General features: G+C 40.7%; 1 protein-coding gene across 2 annotated transcripts; it reads left to right on the top strand.

Moving 5' to 3' along the window:
* Window positions 1–5373: 5373 nt before the first annotated feature.
* Window positions 5374–19796, top strand: LOC140203366 (hyaluronidase-5-like). Of its 2 annotated transcripts, none has more exons than XM_072269412.1 (4): window positions 5374–5642; window positions 12681–13652; window positions 15099–15188; window positions 17489–19796. In XM_072269412.1, exons 2-4 carry the CDS (start codon window positions 12696–12698, stop codon window positions 18002–18004), a joined length of 1563 nt encoding a protein of 520 aa, XP_072125513.1. In that variant the 5' UTR covers window positions 5374–5642; window positions 12681–12695; the 3' UTR covers window positions 18005–19796. The 2 variants fall into 2 exon arrangements, with proteins under 2 accessions (XP_072125513.1, XP_072125514.1); XM_072269413.1 differs by lacking the exon at window positions 5374–5642 and adding an exon at window positions 7267–7287.
* Window positions 19797–20291: the final 495 nt, after the last annotated feature.

The raw sequence follows: 20291 nt of genomic DNA, 5'->3' as shown, positions 1-20291 counted from the left end.
AGAATTTGTTGCCATGAGCAGTTTTGGAGGCCAAGTAATTGGGTGCATTTAAGGCAGAGATAGATAGGTTCTTGATTTCTTGATTAGCCAGGGCATCAAAGGATATGGGGTGAAAGCAGGGGAGTGGGATGACTGGATGAAGTGGATCAGCCCGTGTTTGAATGGTGGAGCAGACTCGATGGTCTTATGGGCTCAATAACTGATTCCAGACCCACAAACAGGATTGACTCTTAATTACCACCTCAGTTCAGCAATTAGGGATGGACATTAAATTCCAGTGAAAAGTCATGAAAAGGTGCCACTAATATTACTTTCTTTATGACTCTGCCATTGACTGAATAAACATTAAGAAATAAAAACACCTGTAGTGTACCTTGGCAAATTGTAGAGGATATTTTCTATTATGGAATTCAATTAACTGATTTATTTTGTAAAATATTAGTGAATGTTCTGTTCCAGTCAACTTAATCTCTTGAGTATGGAATGTCCTTTACAATGCTCTAAAAAGAATGCCCAGCTTTCAATATGCTGCACACTTCCATGCAGTTCTTCAATTCAATAGCTTCAAGAACAACTGCAAACCCTTTCAGGATTCAGCAGGCATTCTGGCCTCCTTTTCGGGAATTAGGCGGTATCAGCCACTCAGTACAACCTTGACCCTCCCTGGTGTTATTTTCAACTAAGTTAATCGAAATAAAAAATAAATACAGTGGATTCCGGTTAATTGGGACACATCAGAGGCCAGTACGTTTTCGCCCAATTAAGCAGCTGTCCCAACTAACTGAAGTTTCATGAAAGTAGCTAAAAAGGTATAAAAAAAAGTCTAACTGAGTACAAATTATGTATTTAAATGAAATACGGAACAAATTAGTGTATTACCAACATTACTAATGTACTATAAAACTGTGTATTCATTTCTAATAGTTATCAATGAAGGAATTCATCAAGTATATGCAATGAACAAAATCAGCGCAGACATTTAGTGTAGGTAATGAACTGCCTTCATACAATGCTATCGATGATTGCATCCTCCAAATCTTCATTTTCATTGTAACATTCAAGATGATTGTCATTACCTTCAATTTATTCATAATTCCTAACCTGTTGAGGTAGTGAAATGGTTTCATTTTCGCTCCCAGCCATTTCTGGCATCTCCAAGCCTGAATGCTTGAAACCGCTGTGAGCAAAACAATTCGGAATTGTCTTACTGCTTATTTCTTGCCAGCTATCAGTGACAAAAATCACTGCTTTTTAAACACAAGCACATGTAAATGATGCAATTTAAAAATTATTCACTTGAAGCACAGTGTACCATTTAACGGCCAGACAAATGTGCGCGACTGATGCTAGTTAGAACCTGCTTGGCAACAGTCTCCTGCCCAAATTAAGTGGCACAATGTTCCAAACAAATGAATAGAATCCCAAAAATTTTCTCAGTTAGTTTTTGTTCTTTAAGAGTTGTCTCAAATAAGCAGCTGTCCTGATAAACTGGAGGCCCAATTAACCGGAATTCACTGTATAGTAATTTTGAGAGCAAGTAAGTTATTTTTGGTAAGAGGGATCTTTTCTAATAATTCCATGGAATATAATTGGGGCATAATCATAGCTTGACTTTTCAATAATACTTAGCTTTTGATTGGTCCATACAATGTTCATGTTGAATTAACTGCATAAACAAAGATACCAGAGAAGAGATGTTGTGGATTCCCATTCCACTCTGAAATCTTATTCGTAAAAAAACTATGAGCTGATATTCTAGTCCAGACTTGAGGAAATGTTCCTTCTTCCTAGGCAGTCCTTCTGGGACAAGGGTAACTTCTGTTCTCATCAGTCTGAGGTGCCAGATGAGGACAATATAGGATCCATAAAATTTAAAGAAAACATATTGTAGTGAGAAAGATTGTGGTAAGTGTTAAAGAGAAATAACATCAGTCTTGATACTGGTCTACACTGAAATTGAATAAAATCTTAGCTTTGCCTTTCCCCATCCGGCAGGTGAGCATGCAGCTGAAGTTCTGTCATCCAAAATTCAGGAGTATTCTCCATTATCTCCTTAAATCATTGAAGACTATTTTGAGATCAAGAAAATCATGTACAGTGAAGATCACATACAGTGTGCCTCCTAATGGACAGGACCAAGGCTTCAACCACAAAGAGGAGGCAACTGGTGATAACTTTCGCTGTGGCCTAGAGTAATGAGACCACTTCATAGTTTCCTGAACAGGATTTGTATACTTTCTTGAAAATGTTTACAATTTTGGTGTTTCTAAAGTTCCTCCCTACACTTTTGTTCACATCTTCCCACATGTAGGAGACAAGGTCAAAAGTTTGTTACCAAATTTTAGAGCTTCAATGAAAATATCATTCACTCTTGAGGCTTTGTTGCTTCTCTGTTGACATATGGGGCTACTGGTAGGATAGTGAAATTAAGGACACTCACTTCAATGATAGAGTTACAGTTGAGGTGTTTTTTAAAATGTTCCTTCCAACAAACTTTATTTTTGATAAGCTGTCCTCCATTCTTGGCTCTCAGTGGCATGAATCACTTAACATTTGGGCCATAGATCATCCTGATGAGAAGTACTGCAGATAAAATAAGTTGCTGGGTCACCTATGGTCTCTCCACTCACTACTTTGCTTATAGACTCTAGTTCATGATTAGCTTGATGTGCCTGTAAAACTGCTCCTGTTCTCTTCAGGTACAAATGAGCTTCCAATCCATGAACACTGTCTTTCGTCGTTAATTATTCCTGGATCTCCTGGTCATTGTCATTAAACAAGTCCCACTGGTGTCTTTGGAGAAGTCAAGAGATTCTCTACAGGTGCTAATAATGCGGAGCTCAGGATAATCCAGGCACCATGTGACTCTGTGACTCCTGCTGGCTGGGAGTCATCTCACTAGCTGTGCGGGAGTGGCTGAGAAAGGTTTTCTTTGTTACATCCTGAAACTTTGAGTGTGGATTCAATTATGGCTGTATGTCAGTTTTACCATTGCATTGGGACCGGAATGATCTGTCATGGTGGCATAGTGATCAGCGCCATCACTTTACAGCAGCAGAAGTCACTGACTGGATTCGGTTCCCAACACTGTCCAGAAGGAGTTTACACAACCTCCCCATTTGTTGCTCTCGGTGTTCCAGTTTCCTCCCACAGTCCAAAAACATATAGTTAAGTTAGGGTTAGTAAGCTGTGGGCACACTATGTTGGCACCAAAAGGGTAGCGACAGTTGCGGCTACCTCGAGCACAATCCAAAAAACCATAAGACATAAGAGCAGAATTAGGTCGTCTGGCCCATCGAGTCTGCTCCGCCATTCAATCCTGACTGATAATCCTTGCCGATTTGAGGCTATGCACTTCATTGTATGTTTAACATTTCAATGTACATGTGACAATTGACATTGATCTTTATAGAGAACAGTGGGAAGTGGCTGGTCCAACAGTCATCAGTAGCTGTCGTGGTGCTGATGATGTAGCCATCCTGGAGTCTCTCACGCATAATGTGACATAATCCAGCTGCCAGTCTCCACATTGGGTATTGCCATCTAGTCTGGAACTCTTCCTGTGCTGCAATGTCAGAGCTACCATCTTCCAGATGAGACCCCAGCCTGAAAACTTGTAACACACATAAAATGCTGGAGGAACTCAGCAGGTCAGGCAGTATCTATGGAAAGGAATAAAGAGCCAACATTTCAGGCCGAGACCCTTCAACAGGTCTAGAAAGAAAAGGGAAAGAAGCCAGAATGAGGTGGGAATTTGTCTTCTCTTTCAGAGGATATACAGCATCCTGTGGCAGTACATTGAAAGGAAGGAGGAGGGTTATCCCATGTGTTCTGGTTGACATGCACCTCTCGCACAAGATTTCTAAAACAGTTATATAACCATATAACAATTACAGCACGGAAGCAGGCCATCTTGGCCCTTCTAGTCCGTGCCGAACTCTTACTCTCACTTAGTCCCACCGACCTGCACTCAGCCCATAACCCTCCATTCCTTTCCTGTCCATATAGCTGTCCAATTTATATTGTGAACAAATTGTGGAAGATTGCTATGCATAAACTGACCACCATATTTGCTGCAATAAAGTACTTCGCGGTGCTGCAGGTTCCTTTGGAACATACTAAAAACTTGGTAAAAGCCATGATTTAAATTGAAGTCTGTTAGATTTAAGCGTTAGCTAAACTATTTCCACAGTCGCAAAACAGTGTCCTTACATATTAAGTGGTGCCTACAAAGGCCAATTAACCTGTCAACCTGCAGTTTTGGTATATGAGAGGAAAGGAGTGCATCCAGAGGAATCCTGGGAAACAGGCAGGAGAGATTTGGTGAGCTAACTGCATGAAGGATGCAAGGGAGCAAGATAAATAAATTGCAGTTATGAATGAAATCTCAAAAAAATTAACCCAGGCAGGCTCACTATCAAAACCTGGACCGGGTTTTTTTTTCAGGTTTTGTTTATATCTGTAAATATTTTTATTTTTTCTATGTTTTATTGAAGATATGAACGAAAACTGAAAAATGCTCAGGTAAATGTTAATGGCATTCTCTTCAAAATACTATGTTACCAGCTGCAGTCCCAGAATCATCTGGCTCTGGAGTGTCTATCAACAGTGCAAATTGTGAGTAAAGATTTCTACTTCCGTAGCACCCAAACCATTTTTAAAGTTAGAAGCGCTCAAAGCATTTGTTCAGATTATAAAATCTTACCCTTTCTGCCAAATATGCGGAATGCTTTTGCTTTGTTTTCACATGTAAAATAATCAAGATTATGTTGGATCTGTTGGTTGCCTAAATCTTGTGGAAACTCAAGCAATAATAAAAACATTTATAATATATTTTAAACAGACTGCATTCCATGTTTCCATTAATTAAACACTAAGAAAACACTCTAATAACCAATTTTGCCTATTTTAAATGCTTCTATTGTGAATTAGTTTTGAACATATTGTATTCTTTAATACCATCCTTATCTTGAGAAGAGTGGAAATGAAATACCCTCATTGATAAACTTTTGGCTTGTTAATAGACCACTTTTCATTGCAGGAAAACAAAGGGCCCTTTCCCGATGGAGGGGAAACAGTCAGGCTCTATAATCACCTTTTTTTTCTTCATGACTCTTTCCCACTCTCACCTCCCCACCCTCTTCCGTATCATTATGTATAAGATGTAAAAGGCTTGCTTGGTGCTATCGATTCGTCTCCCGCCAGGGCAGAACTAAATGAAGGTACCGGACAAGGAATGCTTTCCAAGTTAAGAACGGTCATTTGAATTTTTTTTTAAAAAACACAGATTTTTAGATTCATTTGGGAGATGTTTCCTAATTTGGAATGATTGTATGACTACGGGAAGAAGTGCTATTAAATGGTCACAATTTGATACTTTAAAAAAATCTTCAGGATAGTTCCGGTTTACCGAAGCTTGTAAAATACGTCGAATTACGTTGGCAGCGCACACCTTTATTTAACTTTACAACAGCTTTTCTGCGGCTGTGCCGCAAAGGCAATCACTGTTTATCTACTAGTGAACTTCAGGTGATCAATTAAACCTCACCAACTGAAATCAAAGCACGAGTTCGTAAAAGAAAACAGGAAGCACTCGCAGAGATTTCCATCCAAGAACCTGTGGAGTCTGTTGCCGACTGAAGGTAAGTGCCGATTTTGCAAACAAATTGAAAGGCGCGGCATTTGTTTCAGAAATAAAAGTTTTTGAAAGTTTATAACAATTCTGATAGAAGGAAGATTCCTTTTTTGACCTAAATACAGCAATGAAGCGAAATTTAATATGAGCTTCAATTTTGTGTAGGTGAGATTCTAAAAGACCTCCCCGAACTAAATGATTAGCTTCCAAACATGTTTGTAGAGATTATCACCCGTGGTCCTTATTTGATTTTGTTGTCGAATGGTTTTGACCTATTGTGCCTTCGCCTCTCGTTGGCTGATATTCGAACTGCTTCACATCATATATCAACATTTCGGATGCTGGAATTGATGGTTTTGTGGCCAAGTTTGCAGGTGATAGAAAGATAGGTGGAAGCGCTGGTAGTGTTGAGGAAGCAGGGAGTCTGCAGAAGATCTTAGATTAGGAGAATGGACAAAGAAGTGGCAGGAATATAGTGCTGGGAAGTGTATGATCATGCACGTTAGTCAAAGCAATACTAGCACAGACGATTCTCTCAACGGGGAGAAAATCCAAAAATCAGAGGTGCGAAGGGATCTGGGAGTCCTTATGCAGGATTCCCTAACGGTTACCTTGCAGGTTAAGTCGGTGGTAAGGCAAATACAATGATAGCAAACGACAGGAATTCTGCAGATGCTGGAAATTCAAGCAACACACATCAAAGTTGCTGGTGAACGCAGCAGGCCAGACAGCATCTCTAGGAAGAGGTACAGTCGACGTTTCAGGCCGAGACCCTTCGTCAGGACTGTACCTCTTCCTAGAGATGCTGCCTGGCCCGCTGCGTTCACCAGCAACTTTGATACAATGTTAGCATTCATTTTGAGAGGACTAGGATATAACAGCAAGGATGTAATGCTGAGGCTTTCTAAAGAAAAACTGGTCGGACTGCATTTGGAGTATTGTGAGCAGTTTTACGCCTATTACGTATCGAAGAAAAGATGTGCTGGCATTGAAAAGGATCCAGAGGAGGTTTACGAGAATAATTTTGGGAAGAAAGGTTTAACGTACCAGGTGCGATGATGGACCGGGGTCTGTACTCGCTGGAGTTTAGAAGAATGAGGGTGGATCTCATTGAAACCTTTCGAATATTGAAAGCCCTGGATAAAGTAGACGTGGAGAGGATTTTTGTCTGTAGTGGTAGAGGGGCACAGCCTCAGAATAGAGGGATGTCTATTTAGAACGGAGATAAAAAATTTCTTTAGCTAGGGGGTGGTGAATCTGTGGAATTCATTGCCATGGTTGGCTGTGGAGGCCAAGTCACTGGGTGAAGTTAATGCAGCAGATTAGTCAGGGCGTCAAAGGTTACGGGAAGAAGGCAGGAGAATGGACTTAAAGGGATAATGAATCAGCCATGATAGAATGGCGGAGCAGACTCGAGGGGCCAAATGGCCTAATTCTGCTCCTATGTGTTTACGGTCTTGTGATCGCACTGCTTTTGCCAAGGCAACGAGAGTAGCTAGTGTACCACCGATGCAAACACAAGCTCAGCATGTGGTGTGGGTTCCCATGTGTGCAAGGTTTTCGAAACACAGCATAAATCGCTCGTGTCATTTTCACTGGCCAAGCATTTATATTTCCTGATGGTTCCAATATGTTAAAAATGTCAGTAACCTGTAAGTATTAAAATGGGCATCAATTATAATCCAGTCAGTAGCCTGAGTGAATTTAACATATTCAGTGAGGGAATTTCAATATTGTTTGGTGGTTGTAGTTTTAAATCACGCTGTTTGAGAACCGCAGAAAACGTTTTTGGTTTCGGGCTTCTAATAAGTTCACAAGTTCGAAGATCCGACAAAGCGCGTGTTTTAAATATTATGTTTGCACATATCGTATATAGAGTTATATACAGCGCAGAAACAGGCCTTTCGGCCCATCTAGTCAGTGCCGAACTACTTAAGCTGCCTACTCCCATCGACCTACACCGGGACCATAGGGCTGCATACCATCCGTGCCTACCCAAACTTATCTAAAACTTTGAAATTGAACTCCAGTGCACCACTTGCACTGTCAGCTTGTTCCATACTCTCTCAACTCTGAGTGAATGAGTTTTCCCTCATGTTTCCCTTAAACTTTCACCTTTCACCCATGACCTCTAGTGGTAGTCCCATCCAACCTCAATGGAGAAAAGCTTGCTGGTATTTACCTTATCTATACCCCTCATAATTTTGTATACCTCTATCAAATCTCCCCTCAGTTTTCCACGTTCCAAGGAATAAAGTCCTAACCTTTTCAATCTTTCTCTATTTCTTGGGTCTTCCAGATCTGCCAACATCCTTGTACATTTTATCTGTACTCCTTCAATGTATTTACATCTTTCCTGTAAGTAGGTGACGAAAACTGCACACAATACTCCAAATTAGGCCTCACCAATGTCTTATACAACTTCAACATAACATCCCATCTTCTGTACTCAATACTTTGATTTATGAAGGCCAATGTGCCAGAAGCTTTCTTTACGATCCTATCCACCTATGAAGTGGCTTTCAATGAATTATGGACCTGTGTTCCTAGATCCCTTTGTTCTACTGCACCTAGGGTATCACTGTGTAATACCCTGGCTGGTCCTGCCAAAGTGCAAGACCTTGCATTTATCTGCATTAAATTCCATCTGCCCATTTTTTCAGTTGGTCCAGAACCTGCTGCATGCCATGATAGTCTTCCTCACTCTCCACTACACTCCCAAACTTGGTGTTGTAATGTATGGATCTCTTTCTGTTAGAGCAATGGTTCCCCCCTTAGCTCTGCATTTTGTTCTGTTGTCTGCACCTGCATTGTTTCTCTCTCATACCAGTTAAAGCCACCTCCCGCATGCATGCTTTTATTTAATTGATGTGTTGTTTTGCACAGACACAACAGATGTCATCCACAGATTTGCCACATTATTATCCAGATCATTGATATAGATGACAAACAACACCAGACCCAATACCAATTCCTGCAGCGCTCCACTAGTCACAGGACTCCACTCAGAGAGGCAACCATCTACTACCACTCGCCGGCTTTTCCCACAAAGCCGATGTTTAATCCAATTTACTATCTTCAATGCTGAGTGAATGAACCTTCTTGACCAACCTCCCCTGTAGGACCTTGTAAATGCCTTGCTAGAGTCCATGTCAGCAATACCCACTGCCTTGCGTTCATCCACTTTCCTGGTAACTTCCTCGAAAAACTCTATAAGATTGGTTAGACATGATCTACCATGCATGAAGCCATGCTGACTTTCCTTAATCTGTTGATGTCTATCTAAATGCACATATATCCAGTCCCACTACTGATGTCAGAATTACCAGCCTATAATTTCCTGGTTTATTTTATAGCCCTTCTTAAGTAGCAGAACAACATTGGCTATCCTCTGGTCCTCTGGTACCTCATTTGTCACAAAGGATGATTTAAATATCTTTGCTAGGGCCCCAACAATTTCTGCAATTGCCTCTCACAGGGTCTGAGGGAACACCTGGTCAAGCACTGGGATATATCTACCCTAATTATGAGGCAAATTATATGAGGCTATAAGGCTAGAACTTTCAGGTGTGAATTGGGATGATGTTTTTGCAGGGAAATGTACTATGGACATGTGGTTGATGTTTAGAGATCCCTTGCGGGATGTAAGGGATAAATTTGTCCCGGTGAGGAAGATAAAGAATGGTAGGGTGAAGGAACCATGGGTAACAAGTGAGGTGGAAAATCTAGTCAGGAGGAAGAAGGCAGCATACATGAGGTTTAGGAAGCATGGATCAGATGGGTCTATTGAGGAATATAGGGAAGCAAGAAAGGAGCTTAAGAAGGGGCTGAGAATAGCAAGAAGGGGGCATGAGAAGGCCTTGGCGAGTAGAGTAAAGGAAAACCCCAAGGCATTCTTCAATTATGTGAAGAAAAAAAGGATGACAGGAGTGAAGGTAGGACCGATTAGAGATAAAGGTGGGAAGATGTGCCTGGAGGCTGTGGAAGTGAGCGAGGTCCTCAAAGAATACTTCTTCGGTATTCACCAATGAGAGGGAACTTGATGATGGTGAGGACAATATGAATGAGGTTGATGTTCTGGAGCATGCTGATATTAAGAGAGAGGAGGTGTTGGAGTTGTTAAAATACATTAGGACAGATAAGTCCCCGGGGCCTGACGGAATATTCCCCAGGCTGCTCCACGAGGCGAGAGAGGAGATTGCTGAGCCTCTGGCTAGGATCTTTATGTCCTCGTTGTCCACGGGAATGGTACCGGAGGATTGGAGGGAGGTGAATGTTGTTCCCTTGTTCAAAAAAGGTAGTAGGGATAGTCTGGGTAATTATAGACCAGTGAGCCTTACTTTTGTGGTGGGAAAACTGTTGGAAAAGATTCTTAGGGATAGGATCTATAGGCATTTAGAGAATCATGGTCTGATCAGGGACAGTCAGCATGGCTTTGTGAAGGGCAGATCGTGTCTAACAAGCCTGATAGAGTTCTTTGAAGAGGTGACCAGGCATATAGATGAGGGTAGTGCAGTGGATGTGATCTATATGGATTTTAGTAAGGCATTTGACAAGGTTCCACACGGTAGGCTTATGCAGAAAGTTAGAAGGCATGGGATCCAGGGAAGTTTGGCCAGGTGGATTCAGAATTGGCTTGCCTGCAGAAGGCAGAGGGTGGTGGTGGAGAGAGTACATTCAGATTGGAAGATTGTGACTAGTGGTGTCCCACAGGATCTGTTCTGGGACCTCTACTTCTCGTGATTTTTATTAACGACCTGGATGTGGGGATAGAAGGGTGGGTTGGCAAGTGTGCAGATGACACAAAGGTTGGTGGTGTTGTAGATAGTGTAAAGGATTGTCAAAGATTGCAGACAGACATTGATAGGATGCAGAAGTGGGCTGAGAAGTGACAGATGGAGTTCAACCTGGAGAAGTGTGAGGTGGTACACTTTGGAAGGACAAACTCCAAGGCAGAGTACAACGTAAATGACAGGATACTTGGTAGTGTGGAGGAGCAGAGGGATCTCTGGGTACATGTCCACAGATCCCTGAAAGTTACCTCACAGGTGGATAGGGTAGTTAAGAAAGCTTATGGGGTGTTAGCTTCCATAAGTCGAGGGATAGAGTTTAAGAGTCGAGATGTAATGATGCAGCACTATAAAACTCTGGTTAGGCCACACTTGGAGTATTGTGTCCAGTTCTGGTCACCTCACTATAGGAAGGATGTGGAAGCATTGGAAAGGGTACAGAGGAGATTTACCAGGATGCTGCCTGGTTTAGAAAGTATGCATTACGATCAGAGATTAAGAGAGCTAGATCTTTACTCCTTGGAGAGAAGGAGGATGAGAGGAGACATGATAGAGGTGTACAAGATAATAAGAGGAATAGATAGAGTGGATAGCCAGCACCTCTTCCCCAGGGCACCACTGCTCAATACAAGAGGACATGGCTTTAAGGTAAGGGGTCGGAAGTTCAAGGGGGATATTAGAAGAAGGTTTTTTACTCAGAGTGGTTGGTGCGTGGAATGCACTGCTTGAGTCAGTGGTGGAGGCAGATACCCTAGTGAAGTTTAAGAGACTACTAGACAGGTGTATGGAGGAATCTAAGGTGGGGGCTTATATGGGAGGCAGGGTTTGAGGGTCGGCACAACATTGTAGGCCGAAGGGCCTGTACTGTGCTGTACTATTCTATGTTCTATGTTCTAATTTGCTTCTAGACAGCAAACTCTCCCTCCTCTGTAATCTGTATAGTCCATGGAGTTGATGCTGTTTTGCCTCACTTCTATAGACTTTGTCTATTTCCTGAGTAAATACAGATGCAAAAAATGCATTTAAGATCTTTCCCATCTCTTTTCACTCAACGCATGGTTACCATTCTGAACTTCCAGAGGATCAATTTTGTCCCTTGTGATCATTTTGCTCTTTATATATCTGTAGAATCCCTTAGGATTCTCCTTCACCTTGCGTGCTAGAGCAACCTCATGCCTTTTTGTCCTCCTGATTTCCTTCGTCTTTCTTAAGTGTTCTGTTGCATTTCTCGTCCTCCATAATCATCTAATTTGTTCCTACCTGCCTGTAGCTGCTATGCACCTGTTTTTTTTCCTAACCGTGGCCTCAATATCTTTTGAAAACCAAGTTTCCCTGCAGCTGTTACGTTTACTTTTTATTCTGACAGGCACATACAAGCTTTGTTCTCTCAATATTTCACTTTGAAGGCCTTCCACTTACCAAGTACACCATTGCCAAAAAACAGCCTGTCCTAATCCACACTTGCCAGATCCTTTCTGATACTATTAAAAAAAATTGGCCTTTCTCCAATTTAGAATCTTAACCTGAGGACCAGACCTACCTTTTTGTATATTTACTTGGAAACTAATGGCATTGAGATCACTAGATGCAAAGTGCTCACCCGCCCTGACTCATTCCCTAATAGCTCACAACTTCTGACACCCGCCCTGTCTCATTCCCTAATAGCAGATCAATTATTGCTCACTTCCTTGTTGGGACTTCCATGTACTGATTAAGTAAACTTTTCTGAACACATTTGACAAACTTTATCCTATCTGGTCATTTTACAGTATGGGATTCCAGTCAATATGTGGAAAGTTAAAATCACCTACTATAACAACCTTGTGTTTCTTGCAACAGTGTGCAATTTCTACAAACCTGTTTCTCTAAATCCCTCAGACTGTTAGATGGTCTTCAATACACTGTAGCCCCATTAACGTGATCATACCTTTCTTATTATTCAGTGACACCCATAATGCCTCCAGGTAAAATAAATCAATCAGCTGACGCATGGACTTGCAAGAAGGTATGATGAATCTAGAATGAAAATAGATCATTCTGGAAATGCTCACAGGTCAGGCAGCATCTGTGGGGAGAGAAGTAGTTAATGGTTCAAGTCATCACAAATCTAGAGTTCCATCAAAGCCCCTCTATTTTATAAGTTAAATCTCCTCCCCTTAGAATAACAGGATTTCAATATGCCTTTAGAGTTGATATCAAACAGTTTGCTGCTACAATTACTTAGCAATAAAAATCTTTTGTTTTCTTTGATACAGTATCTTGATGCAATAATGAGGTGCCATAACTTTAAATGCAGCCACAACAACCGTCTCTCTATAGCAATTATACAGTTTACTCTACTTGCTTCCAGCTGCCTCAGTCAACCATTACCTCAAACTGTGCATCTCTTGAACAAGATCTCCCCCTTCACTGCTTTGTGGAATGCACCCACTGAATTATGTGACAGTCGATTTGGTATAACAATAGATTTGAGCCTGTTTGAAGTTGTTGGCAGCCCCTTAGAATCCGCTACAGGACAACAGATCACAATATTCTACCACAACAGACTTGGCTATTATCCATATTATGATGAGTTGACTAACGAAGCTTTTAATGGTGGCTTACCTCAGCTGGTGTCTTTATACCATCACCTATTAAAGACGAAGGAAGATTTTCAGCACTATATTCCTTCAGATGTGAATCCTGGACTAGCAGTGATAAACTGGGAAAACTGGAGGCCACAGTGGATAAGAAATTGGGACCAGAAAGATATTTACAGAATAAAATCTATCAAGCTGGTTATGGAACAAAATGATCTAATGAATATGAAAGATGCAACTGAGATTGCCAAGAATGAATTTGAAGAACATGCAAGAGAATTAATGTTAGCAACTTTAAAGTTGGGTAAATCATTAAGACCAAATCACTTATGGGGATATTACTTGTACCCAGAGTGTTATAATTACAACTACAAGGATTCAGTTGTTAACTACACAGGGAGATGCCCTGATATTGAAATAGCAAGAAACAATGAACTTCTCTGGCTTTGGAATGAAAGCACAGCACTTTTCCCATCCATTTATCTGCAGACAACACTACGAGATTCAGTCGCTGCTGCTAAGTTTGTACGTCACCGTATCGAAGAAGCAAAGCGTGTGGCAGTACTTTCTGCCCAGGAGTACTCTCCTCCTCTGTATGTTTACACCCGCCCTGTGTTCACTGATTCTCCCATGGAATATCTATCTGAGGTAAGATGAAACAGGCTTTTGAGAAGAGACAAATCTTTAGTTACCTACCAAAGTAAATCCAAGATTCCCAATTTCAAAGCATTAACTACTAAAATACATTAAGCACTGGGTGAACAGACATAAACATTGGGAAGATCAAAAGCTAGTCCTTCAGTCCTAAGTGAGTGATTCCTTCCCTCTTGCTGGCCACTGTCCAATAATGGAAAAAGACCTTTCACAGCTGGATGTCACATGTGACCCCTGGTTGAGTTTAAACTTTGCATCCATTGTATGTTTATCATATGGGCTGGTCATGGAATCATAGAAAAGTACAGCACAGAAATGGGCCCTTTGACCCATCTAGTCTGTGCCGAACGTTTGTGGCATGTCAGTAAGAAAGTGGCTGATGTAGTCAGTACATATAGGTTAAACATTATTGTCGGTGATGCACCCATACAAATAGCAAATTAAGTTCCTTTCCCTCCTGGTTTCATTAATTTCTCTCATTTCCTCCTTCATAACAGTCCAGCCCTTTCTCAGATCACCTGCTGCTGAAACATTCTGCCACACCCGTGTTACCTTGGGAAGAAGTTATTCCACTGCAATTTGTTCAATTCTCTGTAAATGAGATCATGAGGTATTTTCTGTCCTATCCCACCCACAACATTTCAGTCATCCCTCATCACCTATAGTAACTCCTGATTTTAAAATTGCCTTCCTTGTTTTCACCTTTCAAAGATGACTCGCATGTTTCTTTAAAATCCTTCTGAGCTGGAACCTTTCAAAACAACCACCTGTTCTTATTCATTCCCAGAGTTAACTGGTGTTAGTACCTTCAGCTGCTGAATCCCTAAGCTCTGCAATACTACGGAATCTTAACCTCTACTTTTCCTTCCTCTTGAACACCTCTTGGAAATCCATTTGACCAAACGTTTGGTCATCTGTCTGCATGTTTCCTTTGTGAAACCCCTGTTTTCTTGGGTTGCGTAAGTCTGGGGAATACACACTCGGTCCTGCCAAATCCGTGAGATTGGGACATCTCTCCCACCCAAACCCTGGTTTGTGTGAGCAGTTGGTTCACTCCAGCGTTTTCTCTCTTCATTCCCTGCTGAACAAAGACCAAAGGTCACACCGCTGTCAGGTACACAAAAAAAAACCGCTCCTCTGATTGGACAGCTCGCATTCCGAAGCACCCGTTATCTCTAACCATAACCTAAACACTGCTTCTACAGAAAGACCATTATGTGAAATACTCTATAATGTTAGCAGTGAAACCTTTACCAGGGTGTTACATTTGTTAATGTACCTTGTAAATTGCCTTGAGTTGCTTTGTAAATGGAAGAATTTGCCATGAGTTACAAAATGCAGAAAGATTAAAACAAAAGTATTCTGGGTGATGTATATGGAAATATTTTCTTTGACGGAATTTAAAGCATAACTTTTTCTTTTTGAACTTTCTCTTTACAGATTGATCTTCTCCACACTATTGGGGAAAGTGCTGCTCTGGGAACAGCTGGGTTTGTTGTATGGGGCAGTTTGAATATGACAGAAACAAGGGTAAATATATTTGAAGTCTGATAATTTTTGAGATGAAGGTGCATTATTTGTACTGCAGTTATTTGGGGTTAGGCTTCTTCCCAATTTCAGCAGTGGGTTAATGTGGTAATATGGTTACACAGGACTTGGTATCATTTTTGAATCATCAAACTGGCCTCTGCTAACCATATAACCATCTAATAATTACAGCACGGAAACAGGCCATCTCGGCCCTTCTAGTCCATGCTGAACGTCTCTGCCCTTCTGGTCCATGCCGAACACTTACTCTCACCTAGTCCCACCGACCTGCACTCAGCCCATAACCCTCCATTCCTTTCCTGTCCCTATAACTGTCCAATTTAACTTTAAATGACCACATCGAACCTGCCTCAACCACTTCTGCTGGAAGCTCGTTCCACACAGCTACCACTCTGAGTAAAGAAGTTCCCCCTTATGTTACCCCTAAACTTTTGCCCTTTAACTCTCAACTCATGTCCTCTTGTTTGAATCTCCCCCACTCTCAATGGAAAAAGCTTATCCATGTCAACTCTGTCTATCCCCCTCATAATTTTAAATACCTCTATCAAGTCCCCCCTCAACCTTCTACGCTCCAAGGAATAAAGACCCAACTTGTTCAACCTTTCTCTGTAACTTAGGTGATGAAACCCAGGTAACATTCTAGTGATTCTTCTCTGTACACTCTCTATTTTGTTGACATCTTTCCTATAATTCGGTGGCCAAAACTGTACACAGTACTCCAAATTTGGCCTCACCAATGCCTTGTACAATTTCAACCTTACATCCCAACTCCTATACTCAATGCTCTGATTTATAAAGGCCAGCATACCAAAAGCTTTCTACACCACCCTATCCACATGAGATTCCACCTTCAGGGAACTATGCACCATTATTCCTAGATCTCTCTGTTCTCCTGCATTCTTCAATGCCCTACCATTTACCATGTATGTCCTATTTTGATTAGTCCTACCAAAATGTAGCACCTCACATTTATCAGCATTAAACTCCATCTGCCATCTTTCAGCCCACTCTTCTAACTGGCCTAAATCTCTCTGCAAGCTTTGAAAACCTGCTTCATTATCCACAGCTCCACCTATCTTAGTATCATTTGCATACTTATCTAATTTTCTGCCCCATCATCCAGATCATTAATGTATATGACAAATAACATTGGACCCAGTACAGATCCCTGAGGCACACTGCTAGTCACCGGCCTCCAATCTGACAAACGGTTATCCATCACTGCTCTCTGGCGCCTCCCATCCAGCCACTGCTGAATCCATTTTACTACTTCAATATTAATACTTCTTTTAATACAGCAGAAGGTATATTGCATTTGGCTTAAATGCTCCAAAGCAAGAACCAAGTGCTAAGCCTAACGCCAACATGTCGTAAGAGCTGGATATCCTACGCAGTGTTCAATTATTCACAAGCTACAGGTTTTGTATAGAATAGAATCAGCCTCTTGCCCACAAAGGTCTTGCCTCTTTCAACCTGTTCTTCCCTCGTGAGGGGAAAAGAAGAATTGCAAGTGAGATCCTGATGGAAGAGAGCAGACCAGATATTCAGTTGTGATGGCATAGAGTAACAAGACCTTGACCATGGAGTAACAAGGCCTGAGTGTTGGCTTGGTTTCAATAGGTGTTAAAAGAATCACTGCCAGTTTCTGATAAGGGACTGGATTGTAAAAGGATAGTGGATAGGTGATTAGGCTGAGGTTTGGTAGTGGGAAGCCTAAACTTGTAGCAAAGCTGAGTAGAGTTCTTGAGGGAGACCTGCTTGTAGGTAGCTCTATGTTCCAGACTCCATTGCCTTGAACTAGGCCAAACAGACGTCTGCTAAGTCCCACTGTAAAATGTCTTGTGTTCATTACAATATACTGTTCCTGTATGAGTGCTCTGTATCATTCATGCCATCAGTAAAAGTTCCCAGAAGTAAGCTGATTTAAATATTATTGTGGAAAAAATTAAGTCATGCATTTTAGCATATGAGGAAACTTAACCAATATAGCAACAAAATTAATAGCTAGCTTAAATAACACACACAAAATGCTGGAGGAACTCAGCAGGCCAGGCAGCATCTATGAAAAAAAGTTCAGCTGACATTTCAGGCCGAGACCCCTTTGACAGGACTCAAATAGGTAGTTTGTTCAGTCTGATTAAATTATTGTATAACAAGGGGATAACTTTTCTCTGAATGATTTATGATGAATAAGTAGATACTTCTGCTTATTTTAGTAACTATATGTGAATAGTCTGTCATAATTAAACATGGGAGAAATCTTTTGTAATTGTATCTTACAGCTGGTGTGTTTGACCGTTGATAACTACGTTAAAGAAGTCCTGAATCCTTACATTGTTAATGTGACATCTGCAGCCAAGCTCTGCAGTAAAATACTGTGCCTCAACAAAGGGCGGTGTGTGCGGAAGGTCTGGGACTCTGCTCATTACCTGCATTTGAACCCTGCGAACTTCAGAATAAGGAGAACCAACAAAGGATACATAGTTATAGGACAAGCTTCTTTTGAAGATATAATCTTCTTTGCTGAAAATTTTATTTGCCAGTGCTATGCAGGGCAGACTTGTGAATCGGTTGGTGATATAGAGAACTATATCACTGAACTGGACACCTGTGTTAATCCAGACTATTGCAGCATCAATCTGGATACCTACATAGAAATGCCCACCAAGTCACAAATTACAAATCTAATGTCAACTACGTCTTCCCCAAATTCTGTTTATTCTAGCAATGGCAATGTTGGCTGGCTAGTTTGTACAGCTATTATTGCATGCTATGTAGTGCATCAAATGCTGTTTTGAAGAAAATACCTGTACTCTATCATCTCTAAAACATTTTTTATTTACTTAGTAACTGCAGCACAACAGGGATTTTACTTGAAGCATTGCCTATTGTGTTTCAGTTAATGTACTACTGTGAATGTTTCAGTGCTTGGATTGAACAGTGTATTGAATCCTCCAATGATTGATCAGCCACTATTTAAATATTTGAGTGCTTGACTCTGTCTCTGGTTGATTTTGTATAGACTCTGTTACTGATGTTTATTTGTTTCCGTCAGGTAGAGTTTGCTCATGTTCACGTGGTATACTGAAGTAATTGTGGACGATTCAAAAAAATATGGCCTGTCTCTGTCAAAAACTGTCAATTAATGTTTGAGTAATAGGCCACAGAATTTTATTTCTACAACAATTAAAATAAAATTGGACCATTTGAGTATCTGTTGTAACGTGATATAATTCCATTTCAGCATTCTAACTTAAGAATCTGTGAGATTCTAATCTCTTATAGCACTGGTGAAAATGGAGATGAAGAGAGGTTTCCATATATTAGTAAGTGACCTTTGAAAAGAGAGGACAGAGCACAATGTCTGCTGTGCTAGTCTCTGTTCATCATCAGGTAAGTATCATAGAAAGTTACAGCAGGAAACAGGCCCTTCGGCCCATCAACTCTACACCTGCCACGCATTTGCACAAATCCATCAGTTCCACTTTTTGTTTTCCCAACCTTCTCATGACCATCCACTCCCCCACCCCCACCCCACCCTTATTATATTTAATACCGACAAATGCACACATTCATAGAACACAAAGTCCACATAGACACTCCTCCCCCCCACCCACCTCCCCAGGAGATTAGGATTGAACCTGGGCCACTGTGCTACTCTGTATGGAATATCAAAAAAAAACTTCCAAGCAAGAAATCTGAACTAAATACAACTTCAGTGTAGTTAATAGGACAAGCTTCCTATCCCAGGTGTCCTTATGGTTAACTCTCAATATTGGACAAATTTCATTATCTCCCATGTCATTATTTTCTAGATGCTCTATTACCACATCCTTAAGAGATTCCAACAATTTCCCTATTTTTGACATCAGGAAAACTGGTCCTTGTTTCCCCTCTGCCCCTCTCTCTTTATTATTGGTTTGTGGAAACTGTTCAAGTATCTGTGGAATTTTAAGGTGAATGCCAGAGCATTCATTATCTCTACAGGTCACTTTCAAAGGAGGTTCCTGTGGAGATAGTGAATGCACTAGCAGGTACCTTTACTAGGGCAGGTCAATTGATCCAGGGGAGTAATTGTTTTTAATGTCCATTAGTTTCCAAAACTAGTTTCTTACAAATGCTGATTATTTTAATTCCTCATTTAATCTGGACATATACAGCTCTACCATTCACATTAAGTTTTCAGTGCTTTCTTCCCTAAAACAGACAAAAAATACTTCTTTCTTTAGGATGAGGCAAAGGATATCGACAAGCTGAAGATAAACCAGAGTATACTTCCTCTGATGCTTACTCATGCCTTAATATAATGTCTGCCAATTTAATCTGTTAAAAATTACAGTTTAAATTAATGCACGTCGCTAACAATCTATAGGAGCTCCTATAATATGTTTTAGGTTTCACATTAACCTGCTATCATTTTAGTTTCCTTTCTTGATTTCTGAAGTGCTCCCATTTCTCAGCCTTACTCTTTTTGTCAACATTTTAAGCCTTTGCTTTTAATCTAATTTTAATTCCTCTTGGCAGCCATATGTGAAACACTCTTCATGTGCTTGTTTTTGCCTTAAAGGGAGTATATATTACTTGTAAACTACTGCATATACTATTTTTAAACATTAACCATTGTTGTTTGCATTGTCTTTTGATTCATCATAATCAAAATATTAGAATCTGGTTTATTATCATTTGTCATGCAATTTGTTGTCATGAATAAAATACTTTGTAAGTTACAATAAGAAATATATTTAAAAAATAAAGAGCATAAGGAGAGCAAACTAATGAGGCAGTACTCATGGGTTCATGTTATCTTCTATGACTTCTGGCATCCATCGGATCTACCACCTCGTGCCCTCCAAGATTGCATATCAGCATTTAAGACTGGAAAGAACTAAAGCATTTTAAGATGATAGTCAATCATTAAAAGCCACACATCTTCAATGAGCTATTAGACCATAAGACAGGAGCAGATTGGGGCCACTTGGCCCATCCTCTCTGCTGCACCATTTCATCATGGCCAATCTATTTCCCCTTCAACCCCAATCTCCTGTCTTCTCCCCGTAACCTTTCACACCATGACTATTCAAGAAC

This window comes from Mobula birostris, chromosome 9 (genome assembly GCF_030028105.1).
Source record: "Mobula birostris isolate sMobBir1 chromosome 9, sMobBir1.hap1, whole genome shotgun sequence".
NCBI classification, from domain to species: domain Eukaryota; kingdom Metazoa; phylum Chordata; class Chondrichthyes; order Myliobatiformes; family Myliobatidae; genus Mobula; species Mobula birostris.
This window is presented reverse-complemented; position numbering and strand designations above follow the sequence as displayed.